We start from the raw sequence: 26,824 nt of genomic DNA, 5'->3' as shown, positions 1-26,824 counted from the left end.
CAGCACCCACATGGTGGCTCATAACTACCCATAACTCCAGCTCCAGGGAACCCGATGCCCTCTTCTGGCCTCAGCAGAAACGAGGCATGAGCATGGTGCACAGACTTACATGCATGCACCAACACACATAAAATATTTTTGTGGGGTTTTTTGTTCGTTTGTTCTTTGTTTTGAGGGTTTGTGTAGCCCTGGCTGCCCTGGAACTCACTCTGTAGATCGTGCAGACTCTGCCTTCCAAGTGCTGGGATTAAAGACATGCACCATAACCGTCCAGCTGATAAAAATTTTTTAATTAAAGAATAAAAAATATTTTTGCTGTTTTAACATGGCCTCTGGAAACTGAATTGGCTCCATGGGTCACATCCTTCCATTGGATGGTGGAACCCAGACAGCAACCCCAGCACATGGCCCTTAGGTCACAGCAGTCCCATCACAGAGGAATTCAAGTAACAAAACCTAGACCTGAGTCAGAGGCAAGATGGGGCCCTGACAAGATGTGGTGTTCCTGCAAACTAGCACTGTAGATGCTCCCTGTCTTAGGGTTTCTGTTGCTAAGCCACTCAGGGACCAAAAGCAACTCAGGGAGAAAAGGGTTTATTGAAGCTTACATCTTGTAGTCCTTCATCCAGGGAAGTCAAGGCAAGAACGCAAAGCAGGAGCCTGGAAGCAAGAACTGATGTAGAGGCCATGGAGGAGCGCTGCTTGTTGGCTTGCTCCCCCGCGGTTTGCTACTTTCTTCCACCACCCAGGACCACCCGCCCAGTGGTGGCACCGCCCACAGTGGGCTGTGATCCTCCCACTTCAATCATCAATCAAGAACATGATCCACAGGCTTTCCCACATGCCAATCCGGTGGACTCATTTTCTCAACGGAGGTTCCCACTTCTCAAATGACTCTAGCTAGTGTTAAGTTGATATAAAAACTAGTCAGATCATCCCTCTATGGAGTGCCATTTCTCAGCAGGAACTGTCAGAGAGATTCGGCAAAGGTGAATCTGGAGCCACTGACTGAGGAAGATCGGGGATGGGGGAGGCACTGAGAAAAGACAGGGATGGGACAGGCATAGGGGAGACACTGAGGAAGGACAGGATGGGGGAGACACTGAGGAAGGACAGGCATAGAGCAGCCACTGAGGAAGGACAGGATGGGGGAGACACTGAGGAAGGACACAGATGGAGGATCCACTGAGGAAGGACAGGATTGGGGAGACACTGAGAAAGGACAGGATGGGGGAGACACTGAGGAAGAACAGGATGGGGGTGAGGAAGGACAGGCATAGAGCAGCCACTGAGGAAAAACAGGATGGGGGAGGCACTGAGGAAGGACAGGCATGGAACAGCCACTGAGGAAGGACAGGGAAGGGGGAGACACTGAGGAAGGACAGAATGGGGGAGCCACTGAGGAAGGACAGGAATGGGGGAAGCACTGAGGAAGGACAGGGATGTCACCAAATCAGAACTGAGATTTCTTTACAGAAGATTCATGGAACGCATCGGTTGCATCTGTAATGCTACCTTAAGTCCAGAAATCTTATTACCTCCATTTTCTCACAAGGCTCGGAGCAGTTAAGTGACTGGCTGTCCTCAGGCCACACAGGACTAGAAGCACCTTCTAGTCTAATGTAAAAGGTGGACACAGAGCCAGGCAATGGCAGCACAAGCCTTTAATCCCAGCACTACGGAAGCAGAAACAGGCAGAGCTCTGTGAGTTCGAGACCAGCCTGATCTACAGAGGAAGTTCAGGACAGCCAAGGCTAAACAGAGAAACCTGTCTCAAAAAGCCAAAACAACAACAAAATAATAAAACAAAGGTGGACAGAGGTGTCTTCGGAGTTGAAGGTTGAAAGAGCTGTCTCAGCTAATCCTGACAGACCCAGTATACCTACACAGCATACTGTCATCCACGCTCAAGCCTCTCCCTCTAATCAATAACCAGAATAGGACTGTACAGAAACTCTGCACCTCGACCTGGAACTGCAGAGCGAAGACACACAGGACACGGGCTCCACGGCTCTCGGGCACTGCACGGCTTTGCTCCAGGAAGCGATGTTTTCTTTTTCTGTCATTTCCTTAACAGTTCAGGAACTTTCTTATTTATTTCAGAGGACAACCAGTGTGGAGAGGGGCAGAGCGGCCAGGGTGAGCCTCAGCTCCCTTTCAACAGGTGGTGAACAGGAGCAGACATCTGAGCCAGCGCCAATTCCCCTGCCTGGAACACGGCACGGGCCTGTTCAGACCAGAACCCAGTGCGGGAATGACAGAGTTGGGCCACCAAGCTCATCCAAAGCCCTGGCCACAACTGCCTGACACAGGACACATCCTGTCCTCCCTGCCTGGTGACTCGTTTGTTTCCCTGGCTCTACCCCTAGCTGAAGCTAAGTTACAGCTATCCGCACCTGGCACGGAGCCACCGGTGAGGCCTTCTTCCATGAACAAGGAACTCTCTTCCCACAGAGCCCGAAAGAAGCTGCAGGCCCCGCCCTCTTTGCTCTGCCCCCTCATCTTGCATCCCAGTTTCCAGGTGTGTGGCAGGTGACAAGAGGAGGGAGGGAAGGATTGCAAGGAGTTGAATTGTTGACACAGCCGTGATGAGTAGTCTTGACAGTCTGAAGGCTTCTTAGCCCATAGATGGGGCAGGGGGTATCTGAGGATCCCCTGGGAGTCTGAGGATCCCCTGGGAGGTGATGAGGTTAGTAAGGTGATAAAAGTAGACCCCACCATCTCCAACTGGAGCCCAGAGGTTGAACAGAAGCTTAAAGGTGCTTCTGTCTCATGAATAGGTGACAGTGAGAGTCTTCAGGGATGGAGGGGACCCAGTAGCCTGTCCAGGGTGCCTGCAGAGCGCAGCAAGTGGCCTTCGAGGTCCTCCAGGCCCTCTAGTCCACCTTCTGTCATGAACGCTTGATTCCCTTCAGCAGCCTGATTCCTGGTGTATGGCAAAGGCCCCCTGACCCTATAAGATTCTCCGCTCTGGCTTTCAGGCTGCTTGCGGTGCCTCTGACTGCCGCGTCACCTGCTCACACTGACCATGTTTCTCCGACCACGTTCCTGTCGATATGGAGCCCTTTCCCTCAGTCTAACACTGTAAAGGCAGCCAGCCTCCCTCATCAAGTGCTGTTCCGAAAGAGTAGCTGCCCTCACTCTCAGAACTGCTGAGAGGTAAGAGATCTTATCCACAAACCACACACACACACCCAAGGGAGACACAGAGGTCATATGCAGATGAACCTCCACCACGGCAGGTGTGCGCTACCTGGGGTGCCCACAAACCAAAGGGGCATTCCCGGCTCTATCCTCCCAGGGTGGCACAGTCAGGTAGATGAGGCCAGGCTACAGGTCCGGGTCTCGGTGGCTGCATTCGACACCAGCGTCCTCTTCGTGCTTGCAGTTATGCGTGCCCACGCCAGCGTGCGCGCACTCCAGCAGGTTGCGCTCACTGCCCGTGCAACGCACGTCGTCCAGCAAGATTGGTAGCGCGCGACCTTCGCCGAACTCCGCGCGCTTGACTGCTCGCACCGCGTACGCAAAGCCCAGCTGGCGACACACCACGGTGGCCGCTTTGGTGTCCCAAGCGTCATCGCACACCGTACCCCAGTGGCCTCCTACGAACACTTCCACGCGCCCGCGGCCGGGGCTCAGGCCGGCGGGCCGTACCAGGCGCACGGAGCCATTCTGGGGCGCAGGGACCGCGGTGCTGGGACGTCCCCGCCGTCGCCCGCCTCCCTTCCGGGCCCCTGGTCGTCGGGTGGGCCGTGCGGGCTTTGTGGGACGTATGGTGGGTGCCGGAGGAGCAGCTGTGGGGCGCTTGCGGCGGGGCGCCTTAGTTGGGGCTCGGGCCGTGGGGCGCGGAGTGCTCTCTGGTGTCCAGATGAACTCTGCGCAGAGGAAAGGCCTGGGGTCAGAGGGAACCTAGCCTAGCTCAGCTATCCACCCGTGCAACCCAGCCTGTGCCAGAAAACCAATCCTAAGGAAAGATGCCTGGTCTGGTTCCACTCAGACCCTAAGATTATGGTGCCTTTTTGGTGGGCCAACTGGGTTTGACGGATTACCCTGACCTCTAAGGATGCAAGCTCTGTCAGGCACTTCTTCAGTCATTCAGCAAGCCCTGGTTGGCGGGCAAGCGCTTTGTCCAGTCCCAAGTTCTGCCCTCCCAGGAGTTCCCAGGCTAGTGGGAAGATCCCGAAATTCAGGCACAGTAAAGGAGATGTCTAGACAGTTTACAGGAGCAAGGGACTTATTGCTTCCTGCCCTCAGTTTTCGATGAGGAAACTAAGGCCAGAGTGATGGAAGCTAGCAATAGCTTCAGAATGAGTCTCAGTACAGTCAGGGCTGCATAGAGAAACCCTGTCTCGAAAAGCCAAAACAAAACAAAGAAGATTGGCAAGGGCCCATTGCACTGTGGGTGGTGCCAACCCTGGGCAAGTGGTCCTGAGTTATATATAAAAAAAAAGTAGGCTGAGCAAGCCATTAGCAAGCAAGCCAGTAAGCAGTGTTCTCCATGGCCTCTGCATCAGTTCCTGCCTCCAGGTTCCTGCCCTGACTTCCCTCAGTGATGGAGTGTGGCCTGAAAGTTGTAAGCAGAAATAAACCCTTTGTTGCTTTTGATCATGGTATTTTATCAAGGCAATAGAAACCCTAACGAAGACAGATGGATTGCTGGATGGATGATAGCTAGGGGAATGAATGGGTCAATGGATGGATACTGACTAGATGGATAATGGCTTCCTAGATGAATGGTGGCTAGCTGGCTGGCTGGCTGGCTGGCTGGCTGGCTGGCTGGCTGATGACTAGATGTATGGAATAGATGAATAGACAAATAATGGCCAGGTGGATGCTGGGTGGTCAGGTGGGTAGATGGATAGATGGATGAATAGATTCATGAGCAATTGGATGATCTGATGGGTAGGGAGATGAATTGATGTTTGGATGGATGATGATGAATGGATTTATGATTGAGTGGATGGATAGTAGATGGATGAACTGACAGATGAATGGATGAGTGGATGGTGGATAGGTATATTAATGGATGGGTGGACAAGTAGGTAGATGGATAGGTGGATCGATGAATGGATGGGTTCATGGATGACTATTTGTGAGTGAATGAATGGCTGATGTGTTGACGGATTGAAGGTGGATGAATGGGTGAGCTGATGGGCAGACAAATGGATTTACTTCTTCTCTTGTTATGCAAAAGATCTTACTATCCCAAGCCACTGTTCCCAATGGAACAGTCCCCTCTACCCTTTCACAAGACTCTATCCCAGGCAGTTATTCACAGCCTTGAATGGCCTTCAGAGCACAGGGTTTACTCATGGCTCCCTCTGTCCTGAACCAAGAGGGTTAAAAGTGCTCCACCCCCTTACAGATAAGACATCCTCTCTGTGTGCTCCTCCCAAGAACTCTGAGCATCCCTTGCTTGATACAGCTATCCTCTTCTTGCCACATCCTGCCTGAGGCTGCAGCCTCCTACGGTTGCCTTCACTGCCTGGGACCTGGGTGAAAGATCTGTCGAGCAAGATGCATTGTGCTTGCAGGTCCATGAACACTGGCTGGGGGTCTAATAGGTGTCAGATATGGTGCTAGGTACAGGGGCTATGGAAGCATTCTAGGTCCTTCTGGGGCCCCGCCTGACCTGAGGGGTAGCAGGAGTTCTCCCACTAGAGAACACTTACTTTCCTTGGGCACAAAGGGGATGAGACGACTCTTCACCGCCACCTGAGCAGGCTGTATCTTACACTTCCCCGGAGGCGCCCGTCTGCCAAACACACACACAAGATCAGGACTGGGAGTCAGCCTTGAGCATCCTGCACCCTCGCGCTGTATCCTCCCACCCCATCACCTTCCCTTGCAGCGAGGCAAAGAGGGTAGGGGCCAGACAGGTGTGATCAGAGCCGTAACTAGTGTCCAGGCACTGAACACCTCTTACCAGGGGCCCTGCAGCACCCCGCCCCTCTGAAGCCCCCCACTCCACATTGCCCACCGTGATCCTTTGATGCCTCATTCCTGCCCACCCCTTCTACCCCAGGCTTTGAGAAGTCTCTCTCTCTGCCTCTAGTTTCTGGGTTTCTGATGGCACATAGGACTGTATGGAGAAATATGGAGCTAGTTAAGGCAAGCTAAAAGACTTAGTGCTCAAAAGGGAAGAGTCGTGGGAAGCTGACTTCAGCAGGCCCAGCACAGCCCTGGGGACTGCAGTTCAGAGAAAAGAATCAGAAAAGTTGCCAGGCTGTGAACAGCCTCCTTCCTTCCCCATCCTGCAGAAACACAAAGACCAGAATTCCATCTTAATTAGTTTTTGGCTGTTGATCTGTGATTCTTTGAATGGGTCCGACCCTGTTCCCAGACTGCCCCACGTGGGCCCAGGACTTCAATGGGGGTTCCGACAGCCTGGGATTGAAATAGCCACATGATGAGGTAGCCTCCTGATAGACTTGGCAGAGGAGGGGACATGTGCTTCTGCAAGCCATACAGACTTCTCAAAGCTGGAGGTGTAGCCATTTCTATTCTGACCTCCCATTGGGTAAGCAGAGGAGGGTGTTGTCTCTTAAGGAAATTAATTTTTAATTAAATCTTTGTACGTTACATTGCAAAACACCACAGTGGCTCTGTTCGGGCAGTGAGCTGTGGCCCAGGACCTTCCTCCCTGTCTTCCTTTTCCACATGTCTGCTACCAGGCCCCTGAGGTGTGGCTGCCAGAAAACACACTTCTTCCAAAAGACATAAATAAAAGGGAGGACTTCTACCCATTTCTGCCTGCCTCTAACCCCAAAACCTTGAGGAAAAAAGTCAAAGTCCTGCTGGCTGCTCTCCTCATAATGCAGGGACAATGAATCAAGAGGGAGGGTGTCGAAAAATCAAAGACCAGGAGCAGCTAGGGTGACATCTGGCAGGAATTAGGTGTTTAGTATAAGTGACAGGTCCTTAGAGAATCATTCTTTTTTTTATTTGTTTTTCTTTATGTGTGTGAGTGTTTTGCCTACATATATGTCTGTGCGCCACATGAGTGCAAGACCAGCAGAGGGCTCTGATTCCTAAAACTGGTTCCAGATAACTGTGAGCTGCCATGTGGATGCTGGGAACCTAACCTAGGTCCTCTGGAAGAGCAGCCAGTGTTCTTAGTCGCTGAGCCAGCTCTCTAGCTCCAGTGTTTGTTTGTTTGTTTCTTTCTTTCTTTCTTTCTTTCTTTCTTTCTTTCTTTCTTCCTTTTTTCCTTTCTTTCTTTCTTTCTTTCTTTTTTTCTTTCAGTGAAAATAGCATCAGCTTCCAAGAACTGTGAAAGATGATGATGGCTCAGTGACTCAGCAGACCATGGCTAGCATCCCTTTGAGAGTGATGATGGTACCATGTGATGATCCTCAGAGACAAGCAAATGAGATGAGTGCGAGGCTGACTGTGGTCCAGGTATGAAGTCACCAAGATGAAAGCGGATGGGAACTTGTGGAAAACAAGATGTAGGTATATAACTGGAGAAAGCATGCTTATGGCTTTGTGAAAAGAAGTTACATCATGACCCAGGTGGCGGTGGTGCACGCCTTTAATCCCAGCACTCGGGAGGCAGAAAAAGGCAGATCTCTGTGAGTTCGAGGCCAGCCTGGTCTACTGAGCGAGTTACAGGATGGCCAGGGCTACACAGAGAAAGCCTGTCTGGAAAGAAGAAGAGGAGGGGAGGAGGAGAGGGATAAGGGGGAAGGGAAGGGGGAGGGGAGGGAAGGAGAGGGAGGAGGAAAGGATGAGGGAGGAGGAGGTGGAGGAAGAGAAGTAGTTATGTCACTAACTGATCAATTTGTACTTCTGTAAGTCATGAAACAACACACACTGTGGTGAGGAGCAAGGAGTCTGAGAAGCTCTCACTTTGGCCTGGAAACAATAAGAGTGATGAAAACATGTTGATTAAATGAGATGTGGGGTCCTGAGATCAAGAAGAAACATATAGGGGGCTGGAGAGATGGCTCAGTGGTTAAGAGCATTGCCTGCTCTTCCAAAGGTCCTGAGTTCAATTCCCAGCAACCACATGGTGGCTCACAACCATCTGTAAAGAGGTCTGGTGCCCTCTTCTGGCCTGCAGACATGCACACAGACAGAATATTGTATACATAATAAATAAATAAATATATATATGTATATATATAAAAAGAAGAAACATATACTGGGCATGAGAGCATCTGAGAGTTAGAGGCCTGAGGGCTCAAAGCTAGCCTAGACCACACAAGACCTTGTTTTTTAAAAAAAAAATGCAAAAGAAAAATGAAACAAAAAAGAAAAAAAGGGGGGGAACTAAAGCAATCTTCATAAAACCTGAGAGACCCTGGTAGGTGGTGTGTACCTGTGATCCCAGCCCTGAGGAGCTGAGGCAGGAGGATTGAAAATCTCAGTCCAGCCTAGGCAACATGACAAGATCCTATCTCAAAACAGCAAAGCAGGCACCAGGGAAATGCTTCAGTGGATAGGCGCTTTCGTGCAAGCCAACAACGTTAAGTTCAGAGCTGCAGCACCCATGCAGAGTTGGCTACAATCCCACATCCATCATCCTAGCCATCCAACCACGAGATAGGTGACAACTAGGAGAATGGTCCAGAAAGGCTTGGGCCTGCTAACCTGGAGACTAAGAACTGAGAGGTGTCCTCTCCGTGGCATGCCATGTGCTTACCTGCGCTCACATACATCACACACACACAGAAGGGGAGTTAAAATCAGGTGTGGTAGTACACTTCTTTAATTCCAGTACTCAGGAGACCTAGGTAAGTGTGTTCAAGGCCAGTCTGGCATACATAGAGTTATAGGACATCTAGAGCTACATAATAAAGAGAACCTGCATCCAAAAAAGAAAGCTAATCCAGGGGTCTGGGGAGAGACTCAGTGGAAGCACTTATGGCACAAGAGTGAGGACTGGAGTTGGGAACCCAGCACTCCTGTAAATACAAGGTGGGCATAGCAACCTGTTTGTAATCCAAAGAGCACACAGGGAATCCCTGAAGCCAGCTGGCTAGCCAGACTAGCAAATTATGAGCTCTGGGTTCAGGAGAAAGACCCTGCCTCAATATATAAGGTGGAGAAGAAAAGAGGGAGACACCCAACCTTGCTGACCCCTGGCCTCCACATGCACACCCCTACATGTGCATCCACACACATGCAAACACATACAACACACACACACATACACACTGACAATTACCTGTTCAAGAAAATGCCCCTCCAGAAGCCATGCGTTTAGAGACTTATGAAAATAAAAAAGACCTCCCCAAACATTAGGCCGCCACAATGGCCCCCTTGCCGTTGCACACTTTCAACCCGTGAGAATGTGCATTACACATTGACCTTTCTGGCCACTCTCCCTCTGGATTAGTGTTCTCCTCGGCAATGGCACCACTAACTCCTGGAAGTGCCTTCTGCTGTTCTGTAGTCAACATTGTCTTCTACGCAGACAGCAACACAAAAATAAACTGGAGAGGGGCTGGAGAGACAGCTCAGCAGTAGTTAACAGCACTGACTCCTCTTCCAGAGGACCTGGGTTCAATGCCCAGCATCCACATGGCGGCTCACAACTGACAGGAACTCCAGTTCCGGGGATCCAACATCATCACATAGACATACATGAAGGGAAAATGTCAATGAACATAAAAGTAAATAAATCATAATAAAAAATTTTAAAATGAACTAGAGACATAATTCAAGACCTTGTGTATTCTAGGCAAGCCCTCGACATTCCTAGTCTGTCCAACACTCTCTCTCTCTCTCTCTCTCTCTCTCTCTCTCTCTCTCTCTCCCTCTGATCCCACTAAATTACCTAGGCTAGTTTTTAACTCTCAGAAGCTGACCTCAGACTGGCAGTCTTCCTGCCCTACTCTCCTAAATAGCTGGGGTTACAAGTATATACCCCTATGCTGGCTGAAAATCACTTTCTTATGTTCAGTATGTGTTTTAAGATTTCTTTACACTTAGTGTGTCTCAAAGTTTAGGGTCATTGGCTACTCTGAGGGAGAAGCCAAGAATCTGTAGGCTGAGAAGGGGGTTCCAGGAAAATTATCATTCAGTCATTCATTAAACACACCCTAGTGTCTGCTCTGCAGCATTCCCAGAACCCGAGGGGTGTGACGGAATGAGGAGACACAGCCTTCATCCTAGAGACTCTGGACAGGTGAGATGCCACGGCCAAGTGACGACAACAGAAAGAGGACCAGGTAGGATGGGAGAGCAAGTGCTTCAGGGAAGGCACCTAGAGGCTACAGGGTGATACCCATGAGGCACACTGCCAATTAGGGCCGGTTAGGGGCCCTGGCTTCATTCGTACAATGGGGAGCCGAGAGGGCTTTGTACACAGAAGGAGCTTGGGTAGGCCTTGAACCAAGGAGGGAACGTCACAGCAAAAGCTGAAGCAGGGAGATTGAGGCGGGGATGTGGGTGTAGGAGGAAGAAGGGGAACTTACTGTCTGCAGTAAATCCATTGTCTCTTGCTAGCCTGTAGTGCAGGGACTCACCTGGAGGGGTCTGTCACTTTGTAGATGACCCCGCGTGCGGCTGTGGCACTGGGCACGCCCGTGGACATGAAGTACAGCTCCCCTTTAGATGGGAAACAAGGCAATGAGAAAAGTGTCTGCAACTCAATGGAGACAACTCTGTCCCACCCAGGCTGCCCTCGGGCTCAAAGGCTGACCTCCCATCCCCACCACCAGCCCTGAGGGGGTGTTGGGGCCACCTATCACCTCAGCATGCCTTTGTCGTCTGTGGCACAGTACCCAGGTGTCTCATCCTGCTTAGGCCCATAGATGGAGGCTTCCACCTCCATCCAGCACTGCCCTGCTCCCTGCTTCAATGGGGTTCAACCAGGCCTATTCTGATGGCTATGATCATCTGGAAGCTGGGTCCCTATGTCCTATGTATGCACAAGGACAATGCTGAAGCTGCCAGTGCTGCCTAGGGTGGTCCTGTCCTCTTGGTCTCTGTGCTGTGAATGCCTCTGGGGTCCACAGAGGTCCTTGTAACATCATTTGATGTGTCCAAAGCACACCTAGAGAGCCTGGAGCTGGAAGAGGCTGTTTTGACCCAGCTGGCAGCACTGATATTTTACACGATCCAAGGCCAGCTCACTGCGCCTCCTCGTGGTTCGGTCACTCTGTGTCACTCAAATGACTGAGAAGGGCCCTTGAGAACTGCACCTTCCTTCAGACTCTGCACTGGGGAGGGGAGATGCTACTTCTAAATCATGTTAGCCCCCTACTGACCAAAAGAAAAGGCTTCCAAGGGCTTGGTGAGCTTAAGAATCTCTGTGGGGCCTGGGGGGTAGGGGGAGGCTGGGGCTGCTCTTTGGGAAACTCACATTCTAAAGGGGGTGGGGGAGTGTCAGTTCAACAAAGGTTTCCCAGACTAGGCCCTGGGGGCTGTGGGCACTGGGCCCTGCAGGGGATACCCCTCCAAAGGCTGTGGTGAGTGTGAGCGTTGCCTGGAAACTTCAACAAGCTTGCACCAGCGCCTTCTGGGGGCCCCTGGCCTTTTGTCTGGGAACAATCCCAGGGCCAAGGACAAAGGCAGGAGACTGGAGTGGGATCCAGCCTCTGTGGTCCCTTTTCTCCCTTCCCCCTCTGTCCCCTACTGGGAATGTGAGCTCCAGGAACAGGCTAGGACTAGGCTGTGCCTGCATGCTCTAAAATGTCAGCTTGGTTCCCTCAGTAGCTCAGACACTCTGCCATCAGGAACCCACCTCTTCTCTCACCTGCCTAAAACTCCATACTGCAGGTCTTCCCCGACCCTGCTAACGCTGGGGACTTGTGCCCATTACATCTTTAGCTCCCCCATCAACACCGCCGTGGGGGTGGAGGACAGTTGCTTCCAGATAAGAAAAGGGAAGCTCGGGACAGAGGGTCTAGGGCTGATACAAGAATGCGCGTGGGAAAAGACCAAGCCCCAGAACACGCCCTTCCCCAGGATGAAAGTCATTTCGTGCTTGAGCTTCTTTAACGGCAGAAGCCAGAAAGATGACCAGGGCTGGTGGCTGGTGACAGTGCCAAGCACGGGCAAAGGATGGCGGGGTCTCGGGATGCTCACCGGCCTCATCCTCTGCAAAGGAGATAATATGTGGATAGTAGTTGTTGATGAGGCCTGGGAAAGCACATGTCTGCCCCCGGCCCATGCAGACCTCACTGTACTTCCACTGCCCGGTCTCTGGGTTCTCGCGGAGCGACATCAGTCGCCTGCAAAGAAAGATAAACTATGAGGTCATGGTTAATGTGCTGCACAAGGGAATCCATCTATCCACTCGTCCACCCATTCATCCACCTGTCCATTTACTCATCCTTCCATTCATCCGTCTTTGTATTCCTAAGAATGGCCCGGATTTTCTCCCTGAGGAAAAGACCTGTTTGGCCCACTTCTAAGCAGAAACATACAAACGCGAACTCCTTTTACCAGTTAGGAAGAGTGTAGGCCACTTACCCACTCATGAAATCGCCAAAAATGTAGAGGCCGTTGAGGTTGGGGTACTCGCAGCCCCGGTACACATAGCCCCCAGTGACTGATTTGCCCAGCTTGTGAGGGTAGGCGAAAATCGGCAGCACATCATCTGAAGGGCGGGTGAGAAAGTGGGTTCATCCTCCAGCCTAGTGCTTCACAGACAGTCCTGAGCCACGCACGGAGATGGCGTGGTCTGAGCGAGAAAAGCTCTCAAAGGGGCATAACCGTATTTTTAGGGGTTCAGCAGGAGGTGCATGGTGAGGAGGAACCTAAAATATTGCTCGAAGGGAGCCCCGAAGTATAGGGAGGTAGGAAGTGGGAAAAGTCAGTCCTGTGATAGAGGCAGGGGACAAAGCTATGTGGAGGTGGGGGAGATGGGGAGATGGGTTCCAGGAAGGAAGCGAGGCAGGAGGGTCCCCGTGAGGTGGGATCTGGATTGGAGTTTCCCTGAGAAATGGGGCAGATCTCGATCTATGGACCCAGGGAGGAGGGGAGATGGCGGATAGGTTTAGGGTTCTGGAAGAATGCTGATCCGAGTCGGGAAGTCCCCAGGGTGATGGGATGGGACGGACTGGATCCATGCTGAGGGTCTGCGCAGGAGAAAGATCTAACGGGGGGGGGGGGGGGGGGGACCAGAGGGATCCTATTTGAAGGTCCCCAGGGACGCGGTCACCGAGGGAGGCGTTGGCGCACAACTTGCGATCGTAGCACTCGAAGCCCTCGCGAGCACGCCAGCCGTAGTTGCGGCCTCTCTCCACCAGATCCACCTCCTCGTACTTGTTCTGGCCCACATCCCCACAGAACAGGCGCCCACGGCCAGTGCCAGACATCGGGTCTCCGCGGTCGAAGGAGCAGCGCCACATGTTGCGCACTCCCAGGGCGTAGACCTCGGGCCGCGCTCCGGGGTCGTCCACGAACGGGTTGTCGGGAGGGATGCGGTAGAGCGGGCCACGCTCGTTGCGGTCCACGTCGATGCGCAGCACCTTGCCCAGCAGCGCCGACCTGCGGCCGGGGCGGAGAACGCCGGCTGGTTACACTGGGTCCGCGCAGGGGGCAGGGACGGTGAGTCCAGCCCTGCTCGGCCATCTGCACCAGCCCTCTGCACACCCTCCTGCGTGTCTGTCCCGCACTGGCTGAGCAGCTCTAACTGCTGGAAGCTCTAACTCGCCACCTATCGCTGCACTGCCTCCTCACAACTGACCTTTCAGGCCAGAGCTGTCCTTTATAGAGGAAACCCGAGCTAGGATAAGCCGCCAACCAACCTGGTCCTAGAAACCCAAGCTCTTCACCACAACCGTCTATGGAATGCCGATATTCTAAGCTATAATATTGTGGGTGCTTCTGTTCACGTAGTTATGCTATAAAGTGAAGATTGTACTAGAAAGAATATCTCATATTTACGTTTTTCTCAGTCAGTCAGGTGCTCCCACATAGCAGGGGTCCACAAAGTGCGGATATATCAAATAGTACCAAGTATAGTTGAGGGAGAGGGAACACGTGCTCTAACCTCCTGGCGGCTCTGGCGGGGAGGGGGAAAGTAGCTGATGGCTTCATTGATCACATGACCAAAGAGATTTACAATAGGAAACATCTAGATGGTTCTCAACCTGTGGGGTGTGACCCCTTGGGGTAGAATATCAGATATTTACATTATGATTCGAAACAGTAGCAAAGTTACAGTTGCGGAGTGGTAATGAAATTATTTAATTTTATGGGGGGGAGGTCATCACAGCATGAAGAACTGGATAGAAGAGTCACGCCATTAAGTAAGTTGAGAACCATTGACCTAAAAGATACCTGGAGTTAGCAGGATGGGAGCAAAGCTTTTCAAGGTGGTTCCTGCTGTGCCTACTCAGGGCATCCTTCGCCCTCTGTTAGCACATGGGCGCTGACTCCTCCCTCCAGCCTGCCCAGCAAGGCAGAGTTGATGCAGCTCACTTAGGTAACACATTTGTGTACCTGTCACTGAGACATAGCACTAGAACCCCAGTGTTTCTCTCACAGGTGTCCTGTCATAGTGATAAACAGGCCAGTGGCAATGGTTCATCCCTGTGACCAGGCACTCCAGGCCGCCCCAGCCTTCACATCCCACATTCAGCTCCAGGATCTACAGACAAAAACTCCTAGCAGCAAAACGATGCCCTTCCCCCCTCCCCCAAGACAAGGTCTCTCTGTGTTGCTTTGGAGCCAGTCCTGGAACTAGCTCTTGTAAACCAGGCTGGCCTTGAACTCACAGAGATCCGCCTGCCCCTGCTGAGTGCCAGGATTAAAGGTGTGTGCCACCATTGCCCAGCGAAAATGATGCTTCTAACTTCAGCTCAATTATCCAAGAACCCTCATCTTGTTCTTCAGCTTCAGCTCCGAGCACATGGCCAACATGAAAAGATGGGATATTTCTCACTGTCAAACAGGGATGCACAAGCCACAAACCGTAATCCGTACACCTTCACTACTGTTACTTTCTGGGCCAAGAGAGACTGTGCATTTGGGATAGGAGAGCTGGCTTTGTGGTTGGAGGCTGGTTCTTCAATCTGGACTCCCTGCACACCCCTGTGCGCATGCACAATTCTCCATGTGTGTTTATGTTCATGCATACACACTCATGAGAGGAGGGGGCAGGCCATTTGCTCAAAACAGGAAATAGGGAAATTACAATGAGATTGTACTCAGCAAAAAATAAATAAATAAATAAATAAATAAAAGAAGAAAAGAGATCGCACTCAGTTTCTGGATCTCTTATGAAAGTAAGAGACTGACTCTAGCTGCCCCTTTGTCATGGGAGTACCTGCCTGACCCCAGCAAGGCCCAGCAGGCCAGAGCTCACCTTGGAGAAAGTCCCATATTCCCAAAGGGTCACTGCTGTCACTTCTCTGGTATCTACGACAATAGGCACTTTCCTGATCCTTGACAACCACTGACACCTCCTTTCCTCATGGCAGTCTCCCACTGAGCTTGTCATTGTCCTCGCTAATCAATGGGGGTAAGTGACTTAGCTGGGGTCCCAGCTAACTGAGGTTACCACCCTGCTCTGTGGTAGTGGCAGCAGCTCTCCCTCCAGAAACACAAGAAGTTCTGTGTGCAAACCGGTGCCCCAGCCGAGCAGAAGCAGGGCATACTTGTTTTGCGCATTTCCAAACTTCCCAAAGGGGTCTCCGGCCATCCCGCCATCTCCAGTAAAGATGTAGAGGTAGCCGTCATCCCCAAAAAGCAGCTGGCCCCCATTGTGATTGGAGGCTGGTTCTTCAATCTCCAGGATTATCCTAAAGAAAGATAAGTACCTGCTCAATAAAAACATCTTCCAAATAGTAACCCCAGACAAGAGTAAAACCTTCTCTCAGATGCCATTCCGCAGTGGGAAAGGCTTTCTCTCTCTTGTAACATGTTGTTTTTCACAACCTACAGGTAGGTTGAGTAGGGATCATTCACATCACTGTGTCAAGGAAGGACCTGGATGCTGGAAGAGGCCAAGTGGTACCCATTCAAGGGCACAGAGGCCATCAGCATCAGAGCTGCAGCCAGGACCCTGGACCAGTGTTTTTCAACTGCTTCCCACCCCTGGTACCCGATGGAAGCTTGTCATCTTCTCCATTGCCATATCTTGTTTCCCACTGGTGAATCAGAGCATGGTTGACATGCTCCATTGGCTATTAGTGACGAACTGTTCAGGACAGTGGGATGGACCCTTTATCCACACCCCCTGGGACCTCTTGACTGCCACTGGAAGAAACCTTCCCAGTCAGCTGGCTTTCCATCAGGACTTGCCACGGACGGGGGAAAGCAGGAGGAAAGGAGACACTGCCATTCTGCCTTGAGAAGCAGCAGGTATAATGACATGAGAGTGGCCACTGTGGACATCTCAGCCAGTGGCAGAACTCAGCCACACAAACTCCTCCAGTTGGTTCCTCTGCCCCAGCAGCTACCGCATACCACCGCAGCTGGTGACCTTAGGTCACTGGCCCTTCCCCACCCTTTTGCAGCCCTCTCTTTGCCAAGTGGTTAACCCCTGTACTAATCCCCCCAAAAAATGGGTCCCAGAATAATCCAGGTTCAACAGGACCAGCCACTGCACTGACCTCATTGTCAGTTATGAAAGCAGAACAGGAAAAAAACACAAAAACAAGACACAGAGTCAAAGCCTTTAGACCCCCGTCTTGAGTACTTCCTTCATCATCAACACCGGAGTGTTTCCATGGGGAGGTTGATGCATATGACCCTTACAGAGCCCCAAGCTCAGAGTCATCAAAGCAGAGGACAACGCAGTCTGTGGGTCACCCATGTGCCATGTGTGTGCAGGTATCCTCAGAGGCCAGAAGAGAGCCCAGATCTGCAGGTATTGGAATTACAGGTTGTTATGAGCTGCTCGGTATGGGTGCTGGAAACTGAATTCGAGTCCCCCAGAAAAGGAACAAATGCTCTAACTATAGAGCTCCCTCTTCCATTCCAGGATGTTTGTTTTTATGCAGGATTTCCCTATATATCCCTGGATTCCCTGGAAGCCCTAGAACTCACTGTGTAGACCAAGCTGGCCTTGAACTCACAGGAATCCACCTGCTTTGGACTCCATAGTGCTGGGACTAAAGGCTTATACCACCACACCTGATTTTTTTTTTTTTTTTTTTTTTTGGTTTTTTTCGAGACAGGGTTTCTCTGTGGCTTTGGAGCCTGTCCTGGCACTATCTCTGTAGACCAGGCTGGCCTCCTACTCACAGAGATCCGTCTGCCTCTGCCTCCCAAGTGCTGGGATTAAAGGCGTGTGCCACCATCGCCCGGCCACACCTGATTTTTTTAAGGCGGGGTCTCGAGTAGCTTAGGCTAGCCTAGAACATGCTGTATAGACATAGATGGCTTTGAACTCTGGATCCCCCGATCTGATTGCCTCCACTTCCTAAGTGAAGCAATTACAGAACATGTATCCGCCACTCTTGATTTCCAACTTCAGTTTTTATCACAAGTCACTTTTAATGTCACTGTTGGAGAAACATGTATTTCATCCTTCATCTCCCCTCTGTCTGATCCCTGGGACAAACTTTCTCCCACCACGAAGTGGTCTCCCAGGCTTGGGTACAGTCATGAAAATTCTGTTTTCCTCCCACCCCCACCCCCCCCACCCCATCCCCGGCTGCCAGATATCTCAAAAGTCAAAATTAATTGCAACAAGATAAGAGGTCTATCAACCCACAAAGCTACTGTTTTGAGGGTGTTTCTCTTTTTTATATGTCTCATGTCAACATTTCACAGTTTCATCAAATACAAGGTATCCTTTTTTTCCCGCCTTTTCACCAACACACCTGAGCCTGGTCTTGTTCTTACTTGCTCTTTACTTTAGGGGTAGGGACAGGCAGCATCATTTAACTACATTTCCCATGCTCCTTTGCTAGCTGAACAATCTCAGCCAATAGAAAGCATTAGGGAAGTCAGGCGTTGAGTTGGTGTTTGTGTTTCTGGCAATATCTATACAATAGCAGCCCTTCCCCCATGATTTCAGTCTGATTGAGTCCCAACCAGACCTGCCCCACAGTTCTGGGGCCTCACTTCTCCCTGGGTCCCTCCATCCATAGGAGGCGGCAACTTCCTCCAGTGGCCCAGACTCAGTGCCTCCTTTCCCAGGCTGTCCTTCCAACACTACCGACCAAGACTCTAATTTTCAGTATCCACTTCTCCCTGGGAGAGTCTCTGGAGCAGGGTGACCAAGCCAGGTCAACTCCTCCCTGAAATAGTTGGGCATAAACAACAGATAGTAGGTTCTCAGGCACTGGGGGGCCTAGAGGTTGGAGCAGATTAAATGGGGTAAAAGCTGGGACAGCATCACCAAGGTCTGCAACCCCAGTAATCGAGAGATAGAGACAGAGAATCAAGAGTTTAAAGACCAAGCCGGGCGGTGGTGGCGCATGCCTTTAATCCCAGCACTTGGGAGGTAGAGTCAGGTGGATCTCTGTGAGTATGAGACCAGCCTGGTCTACAAGAGCTAGTTCCAGGACAGGCTCCAAAACCACAGAGAGGGCTGGAGAGATGGCTCAGAGGTTAAGAGCATTGCCTGCTCTTCCAAAGGTCCTGAGTTCAATTCCCAGCAACCACATGGTGGCTCACAACCATCTGTAATGGGGTCTAGTGCCCTCTTCTGGCCAGCAGGCATACACACAGACAGAATATTGCATACATAATAAATAAATAAATAAATAAATAAATAAATAAATATTTTTAAAAAAAAACTAAAATGCTTTAAAAAAAAAAAAAAACAGAGAAACCCTGTCTCGAAAAACCAAAAAAAAAAAAAAAAAAAGAGTTTAAGGTTCCAGGTCAGCCTGGGTTATGCGAGACCCTGAAGGGGGGGGGGGGGACAGAGAGACAGACAGACAGACAGACAGACAGACAGACAGACAGAGAGACTTATAGTCTGGGCAGGAAAAAGAGCCCCAGCTGCCGGAAGACAGAGAATGGGGAAATGTTGGCCGTAGTTACAGCAGTCCAGCAGGCCCAGTAATGGGATGTAATTTTTGGGCCAGACCAGGACTCCAGCTTGGATACTTCCAAGCTGTGTGACCTAACAGGTCACTGCAGCAGAAGAGGAGAGAAGCCTCTGGCCCAGGAGGCCAGAGGCAGGGGTCAGGACATGACCCCACACCAGGTCTGTTTTGCAAACTCATTCTTCCCCAGGCCCCAGAGCATGTGATTCAGGCCCCCATGGGGGTGTTAAATAGTCACTATTTAAAACAGACTTGCTCGTGCAGCCACAACTGTGTGTGTGTCACGCAGCCTCCCACGTGACCACCCAGCCCTCCCTCGGCTGGGGCTCCCAGGAAGCCACCTCTCTGAGCCATGATCCACGGTGTTCTCATCATCCTCTGAGACTCTGAACTCGCTGATACGGATCCACTCTCGGAAGCCGACCGCCACAGAATAGTAGACATAGAGCTTGCTGGGACGCGGGAAGCGGGGGTGGAAGGCAAGGCCCAGGAAGCCACGCTCATCCCCTTCCCAGGGGGACGTCAGCACTGCTTGGCTCACGTTCAGGAAGGGCTTCTCCAGGCGAGAGCGGTCAGGCAGGTAGGTCCACACCAGCCCCACCTGCTCGGCCACGAAGAAGCGGTGGCTGCCATCCCCAGCATGTACCATGGCAACGGGGTTTCGAAGCCCATTGGCCACCTCCTCCAGACACAGCTGCAGGCAGCCCTTGGCATCAGCCACTACACGGCCCAGGTTTGAGTTCAGGTTCTCGTTGACCAGCAGGCTTGGGAAACAGTAATCCGTGTCATCTAGGGACAGGTAGCGGCATAACTTGGCCCTGTTGCTCTCCAGGGCCCAGAGCTCACGGTCAGGGGAAAGGTGTCGAAAAAGGCCTCGGCAGGTCTGCCACATGTCCAGGCAATAATCCTCACAGAGGCCAGGCACTGTCCGCAGTGGGGTGGCCGGATCCTCGGCGTCATAGAGGTGGGCTGCATAGGGCGAGCATTCCTGTAGGGACAGGAGGGCTCAGAGATGCTAGGAGGAGTGTCCACACCTGCACAATCTACTCCTTGCTTTTGTGTCACCATTCAAGGGTCACCTCCTAAGATCTGACCTTCCCCTCCACAGCTCCTTACCATTACTTCCTGGCCTCTGACTACTCAGGAAAACAAAGCACACAAAAAATAACTTTACCATGAGCTTTCATTATAGCAAAACATAGCATTCTGTTTGTGTATTGTCTGTCTTCTTTAGAATATGCACTCTGTCAGAGCAAAAAATGTTTTCTTTGCCAGGCGGTGGTGGTACACACCTTTAATCCCAGCACTCAGGAAGCAACAGCAGGCAGATCTCTGTGAGTTCGAGGCCAACCTGGTCTGCAAGAGCTAGTTCCAGGACAGGCTCCAAAGCTACAGAGAAACCCTGTCTCGAAAAATCATCTTCACTGCTATATCCCAGACCCTCACATAAACCCAGGGCAAAGTAGGCCACAGCAAATGGTGAGGGGACAGTGAAAACTAGTTTGCCTTACCGGCCTTTTGGTCACCTCAGTGTAGCTGTCAAAACACTCCTATTAGTCATTCAATGTTTATGAGTACTTCACAGGGGGGAAACTGAGGCTCAGGGCTCCCAGTGTCATTCAATAATATGCTTGGTTAGTAGCATATAGAGGCATCTGAGTTTAGTTTCAGGTCTACCCTTCTCTCTGCATAACCAGACAGCCAGCACCAGCATGTGCACTGTACCTGAGTGAGTATGGGACCCATGCCTCTGTCTTCCAGGATATTCCAGGCCATCTATCCGGCCCTCAGCTCCTGTCAGTAGGACCCTGGAGCTGCCCTCCCTTTAGCTACCAACACAGAAGTCTGTGAGATTAATGGATCTCCTTGGGTACCGCCTGGCCAGAAAGGCTCTCAGGGTCCTTTCCCCAGCACTGCCTTGGGTAGACGTCATCGCTTTTTCTGCCATACAGTTTTCCATTTGAGAGAGGCTGTGAACCTCATTCAGACCACCATGGACACTATATGGGAGGAGAGTACTGCCTCAAGAAGCAAGTCTATGAGTGTGGATAGGTAACATGTCCGCCTTCCACCCCACCCAACACAGTCTTGCCATGTGACTGGTCCTTTTGGAGTCAGTCACATGACCCCTTCTCAGACCATCTCCCTGCTGGGCTCACAGCAAAACACTCCAGAACCCAGGCTCCTTTTCTCTGGTGTAACAGACCCTTGTTGACACTCCCCCCAACCCCAGGGCTGACTCAGTTGCCCAGAGTTTTAGAGATGCAATTCCTAGATAGAGAAGATGACCACAATATACACTGTCTGCTCTTACAGGAAACTAGGCTGGGGTTGAAGCAGAAACCTCAGTAGAAAGCAAGAGAACAGCAAACTTCAGAGCTGTGTTCCTAACTCCAGGGTTCCTACTGCAATAGCTTCAGTCGTTCCATGGGCTGTCTGTCCCCAGGTCCCTCTATGGCTGTGCACTAAGTCCCACCTGACAAGTTAAGGGCCCTGTGTGTTCTTGACATTTCTGCTCACTGCCCCCATCTAAAGTGTCATCTTTCACATGCTCCACCCTGGATTCCGTATGACAGGCCGGATAGCCAAACCCCGGACTCTGTACAGGGCCAGCCCTCCCGGGATCCTCTGGATGCTCTCGTTGGCCAGCAGTAGCCCAGGGAAGACCAGAGAAGACTGTGTACACACAGGCTTCACTTCCTTTCTGCAGGCCAGTGTCACTGTGACTCTGGTGTCATAGGTGAGGAACTTAGGCTCACAGTGGCCACATGCCCAGAATTGGCCAGACCAGGACTCAGCCCCAAGCTTTACGACAGCCAGCCTTGTGCTCTTGACACCAACACTTCACTCAACCACCACCAACACTTTCCACCAACACGTCACTGGCCTTGGCTCCAAAGACACAAGAGAGACATGATATAACCGGATAGCCCTTTCCTTGTGGGAACTCAGCCAGAACACACGGAGGACACAGGGGCTCTGGGGACCTGGTGAGGCCCTTGGCCCACACAGTAAGCACTGAGTCTAGCAGCGTCTTACATATAGTTTCTGTATTCTTTCTCACACACAGTATGAGTGTGGGGCTCAGACCAGAGCCACCCAGAATTAGTAAAGGACAAAAGGGGCAGGAATTGCTGCTGGTAGAGAGGGTGGGCAGTCACTGGACCTTGTGTCCAGGGCTAAGCAGTGAAACATCCACAGGAACAAGGCGCCTGTCATCTGAATGCCCCAAGGTTGCCCCAGATCATTTACTGACACTCATGACTCATGGCCTCAAGTCATGCCCCCCCCCACCCGGAGCAACCACACTCCGCCAGGAAGACTGAGTCTTGCACACAATGTTCTCTCTTCGGGATGTTCCTTCCACCCTCACTTCCACATCTGGCAAACTCCTATTCATGATGCAAGGCCCAACCCACAAGTCTCCTCCTTCCTCCTTTTCCCAGGGTAGGCTCCTGGCCCTTGGATGCTCATGACACTCTGTCTCTGACTCACACATAGATTTTTCACCTGGTAATCTGTCATCTCCAGAAGCAACTTTCCTCTCCTACCATCACCTCTGCTTCGCCAGAGGTGGCCTGGCTGCTCGGCCTGGCCATGACTCAGTTATCTCGTTGCCTGCCTGTCCACCCCATAGACTGTGGGGCCCTTGGGGGCAGACATCCCAAGATCCAGCACACGATTTGACTTCAGGGCTGGAGACAGTGTTAGAGGTGACTACAGGAAGGGCTTTGGAGTCAGAGTTTATGCTGCATGTGTTTGGTAAACTCCTTACTTTTCTATGCCTATGTCACCCTCTTTATGGTTGGAGAGAACTCCGGCGCATAGAGTTGTTGTGAGCAATGAACCGAGACGTCATGTGCCTGTTCAGTAAATGTTCAAATAAGACGAACCCCAAGGGAGTAACTCAATGATCACTCTTCCAGGCTGTCCCAGATTTCCGAGGGCCTTTGGCTACTTGCCCCGGAACCTTGGGAAAATCCCTTGCTTGTGTGTGTGTCTGTCTGTCTCTCGAAATGAATGGAGAGACTTTGGAGACTAAGTCTGTGACTTGCCAACTGCCTCTGGGACCAGAGGACAGAACCAACTCCTCGCTGGCTCTGGAGACATGTCTGTCGAGTGCCAGAGTCTGCTAAGCCCTGCTACAGATCACAATACAGTAACTCTGCTGATGAACTCTTGCGTTCAGCTACTGAGAAGTGAACCACGTGTGAGCCACACACCAGCCACAGTGAGGTTGCCATCTGCAAACAAAGCCTGACATGCTTTCCCAGAGGAAGGCAAAGCCTCAAGAAGGGGCCTCCTGCCTCCGCCAGACAGCGGTGAGCCCTAAATGGTCCCTGATGGAAACCTATAGGTAAGGCTCCTTGAGACCGGTGGCAGGGACCGGGGTGCTCCCACACTCTCCCAGGACCTCCTCAGGGAGACCATGCCACAGCCTTGGCAGACCGCCTGATGCAAGCTCAGTCCAGACATGAGGTCACCCCCAGAGACGCCTCCCTGGAGGTATGAGCAGACGCTCTACCACAGGCTGCTCAGGCCAAGCCATTTTGGGCAGGTTCCCGAGGAAAAAGAGGTGTCTCCTGCCAGCAAACACCCTCAAGATTGGTTCCTTCCTGCTCCGGGTCCTGTCCAGCCCAGCACATGGTGAATACCCTCTAAGTAAAGGTGACCTGGGTGCTGCAGGGAGACCAGTGGGCCTGTTCGGGTGGCCCTCCAGGTTGGGGAGAGAGGCAGGTGATTCACCACACACTCGGGCTCTCTTGGGGTGCACCAAGTGGAGGCTTGGGAACTACAACACGAACAGAACACTAGAGTACTATGCTGTCCCCACACCCTTCACCTTTTGTCACCCAGGTGCCCTCTCACAGGGCCATGTCACCCCTGAACAAGTGCCCACCTTTCCTGAGGCAGCCACTGATTCTCACCCTCTCCCTGGACTGGCAAGAAAACTATAGAGGAATTACCTATTAATTTAATCCCAATTAAACCACTCTACCTGAGTCATTTAATTTTCATGGCATGGGGTCGGGGGCAGAAATCTGTCCCTGTTTTAAAGATAATGTAACTGAGAGACTACCATGAGTCACAATCAGGAGAGGCCTTGATAGCAAACCCATCAGGCTCCTTTATCTCGCTCCTCTAGCCTGCCCCCTGCTGGCTGGGACTGGAACTTTGTACTGCTTGGTAGGGCCCCTTCCACTGATGAATCCCTTCACTTCTTGGTCCAAGGGCTTAGGGCCTTGGGGTTTCCCTGCCAGGCTGGCATTTCTGCGATCAGATCAGTCACGTAGAGGAGACCCAGGGGGCTGTGGTCAGAAACTTTACATTAACAAAAGGAAAATGGTAGTTCAGTGTGGATCGAAGTAAGGGCTCCACCATCAGAGGGGAGATGAGGTGGGTAACGGAGGTCTAGGGAGGGAACCTCTCCCAGGTGAGAAGCCCGACCAATAGTAGGACGGAAAGGTGGATGTTTTAAGCAGGTACAGCCCTGCAGGCCTTGGTCCACCCTGGCACTGAGAAATGGACTCACAGACTGCTCCACTGGGTATGACTGAGGATGGGTCCTTATTGGGATCAGCAGTACAAAGACTGTCCACACAGTAATGCCCCATATTTGGGACACATCCTCTTCCCATCCATCCTGCCTTCCTCGGTCTAGCAAAGACTTCACCCTGGTACCTGACAGGGGCAGGGCTCTCTGAGTTGGGGCACCGGATGCAGATTCCAGGACGTCCCAAAGAATGGGAGTCTCTACTCTCTAAGAGGAACTGAGGTTCCTAAAAGACCCAACATCTTTGCAAAGCAAATGAATGACAAGAACTGTCCTGAGATGCCTGGTGCCAGTCAAGTCATTCCCTCTAGGACATTCAAACTCCAAAGTCCTGTACCTACTCCTAACCTTCGCCTCTGTGGGGTTGCCATCACCTCCAAAATCCAGGATCCACACTCCTAAGACTCGCCCCTGTGGAGTTGCCATTGCCTCAAACTCTGGGACCCACTCCTAAGTCTTGCCCTTATGGGGATGCCATCGCCGCTCCGCCCCCCCTCCCGCCCCTCCCGGCGATCAGGGCCCCGCGTGCCCTGCCACCGTGAGCCCGCTCACCTGGCACAGCAGATCCAGCGCGTAGCCGGCACACGTCGCCCACATCCCGGCGTCCAGACGAGCCTCCAGGGCCCGGAAGCGCCGGGCCAGCGCTGCGTCCTGCTCCGCAGTGCAGCAGCCGAAAGCGGAGTACTGCGCGCAGAAGCTCAGCGGCTGTGGCGGCCGGAAGGGCGGCCTGAAGTCCAGGCACTGCGGGTGTGCGGCGGCCAGCAGAGCACGCAGAGCCAGCAGCGCCCCGGGCCCGATCCCGGCCACAGCCCATCGCCCCGCCATCCGCACCGCGGTCTGCTGAGAGAGAAGCAGAAGGCCAGCCAGCCCCGCCGGGGCGCCCCCGGGAGCCGCGGGCCGCGCCCCCCGAGCGCCCGCCTCCTGCCTGGCTTGCACCCTCCCGGACTTCTCGAGGGGAAGTTGTTGGACTCGCCTCGCAGGCCTCGAATCCGATGACCCCTCTCGCTGGGGGTCACCCCTGCTTGGGGGCACTCTGCAGGACTGGAGAAGCGGGGCACAGCCTGGTTCCCGCTCTGCGGGCAGCCCCCTCCTCTTAGCCCAGAGTCTTTCCAACAAGAGCAGTGACCTGGCGTATGGGAAGCCCCAGTCGCCCAGTTTCACAGTTCCACCTCTGAGTCTCAGCTTCTTCTCTTGGGGTGCTACTTACCCACCAAGGAGCAAGAACTCCAAAGCCCAAGGCAGGGACTAGTCCCACCTCTCTGAGCCAGACAGGAACTTTAGCGGAGCATTTCAAAATGGAGGTGTGGTGCAAAAGACAGGTCGCTTTGCCCGGGACCTCACAAGAAGTGAAGGCTGAGCCTGGGATGGGAGGGAAAAGGCGGCAACCCCACACAGTCCATCCTTGGCTCTGCCCATGGTTCTCCCCTGACCATGGAACTCTCCACCCGCAGCCCCGAAACCCATGGGCCTTCGTCCTTTCCACATAGGAAACGGGCTCCAACCCGCAGCTCTAGCCTCAGCTTCACCCCAAGAGCGCACACGTGCACTGCCTCATGGGCCCGGAATTCCATAACACCAAAACCCCTGGCACTTGCCCACAAGGACTCCAGCCCTGGCTTCTCCCTGGAGTACCCATCCTGCCGTTAGTTCTGTCGCACACATTCACATGTCACATGGTCTTCACCACCAAGCTCAGATACCCATTCTCTGCTGTTTCAATCTGTCTGCCCGAGTTGTTGGTTAGTGCGGTTAGTGTCGCTTGGATTCCACAGACCTGTGGTCGGAATCTGGAAGGGAGTTGGGGTGGCAGCGATGAGGCAAAGCCCTCATATAAGACCAAACATCTCTGAGTATTTAAGAGTGAGCACATTTAACTCACAACTGATGACAAAGAGGTTGAGAAGTCACGGGGGAGAGGGGGGCAGTGAGACAGCGGCATTTCCGACAGCAGCAGTGGTCCACAAAGTCCCTGATGGCAGGAGGTAGCTAGACAAGAAATTATGACGAACAGCTGCAGCTGGCCCCTCGAGGGTGAGGGGGGAGACAGCAGGGGAAGAGCACCCCACTTCTCCCTCCAGTCGGTATTTTTTAGAAGCTGAACTGAACAAGAATGGCTGAATCGGAGTCTGGCAAATATGGTCTTGGTGGATGGGTGGCAGCACAAAGTGCCTGGCAGCTGCATAACCCCTGGAAAATGAGGCACAGGCAGGGAAGGACATGGGCACAGTTCCAGGCGGGTGGTCAGAAGAGGGTGATGATAATACAGCATTTGGGAAAATTCCTGGAGGCTGGATGTGGATGAAGATGAGCAAGAAGCTAGGGGTGGCACAATCTTGGGGTCATGTTCTTACAAGTTTACCGC

General features: G+C 52.3%; 1 protein-coding gene across 3 annotated transcripts; it reads right to left on the bottom strand.

Annotated features, from left to right (window-relative positions):
* Positions 1-273: 273 nt before the first annotated feature.
* Hhipl1 (HHIP like 1) lies at positions 274-26,575 on the bottom strand. 3 transcript variants are annotated; one of them, XM_050154800.1, is made up of 10 exons: positions 26,342-26,575; positions 25,015-26,249; positions 19,250-19,896; positions 15,561-15,722; positions 13,118-13,446; positions 12,427-12,553; positions 12,040-12,185; positions 10,476-10,557; positions 5,673-5,755; positions 274-3,875 (listed from the first exon to the last, which is right to left on the bottom strand). In XM_050154800.1, the coding sequence occupies exons 2-10, from the start codon at positions 25,285-25,287 to the stop codon at positions 3,331-3,333; spliced, it is 2,394 nt and encodes a 797-aa protein (XP_050010757.1). In that variant the 5' UTR covers positions 25,288-26,249; positions 26,342-26,575; the 3' UTR covers positions 274-3,330. The 3 variants fall into 3 exon arrangements, with proteins under 3 accessions (XP_050010757.1, XP_050010758.1, XP_050010759.1); XM_050154801.1 differs by lacking the exon at positions 26,342-26,575 and having other exon boundaries at positions 25,015-25,299; positions 25,670-26,336; XM_050154802.1 differs by lacking the exon at positions 26,342-26,575 and having other exon boundaries at positions 15,561-15,704; positions 25,015-26,329.
* Positions 26,576-26,824: the final 249 nt, after the last annotated feature.

The sequence above is a fragment of the Alexandromys fortis genome, unplaced genomic scaffold (genome assembly GCF_014885135.2).
Source record: "Alexandromys fortis isolate MF-2015 unplaced genomic scaffold, M_Fortis_MF-2015_v1.1 scaffold_91, whole genome shotgun sequence".
Classification (NCBI taxonomy): domain Eukaryota; kingdom Metazoa; phylum Chordata; class Mammalia; order Rodentia; family Cricetidae; genus Alexandromys; species Alexandromys fortis.
Note: the sequence above shows the minus strand (reverse complement) of the source record. Positions and strands in the feature narration are given on the sequence as shown.

What these genes read in the sequence shown, in the direction of transcription:
- Hhipl1 (XM_050154800.1), bottom strand. Translation starts at nt 25,287, where the DNA reads ATGGCGGGGCGATGGGCTGTGGCCGGGATCGGGCCCGGGGCGCTGCTG. An exon ending in GTGCGCCAACGCCTCCCTCG is followed by an intron (nt 12,554 to 13,117) that starts GTGACCGCGTCC and finishes CCCGCCCTTCAG; the next exon opens with ATGATGTGCTGCCGATTTTC. An exon ending in CCCCTTTGTGCCCAAGGAAA is followed by an intron (nt 3,876 to 5,672) that starts GTAAGTGTTCTC and finishes TCCTCTGCGCAG; the next exon opens with AGTTCATCTGGACACCAGAG.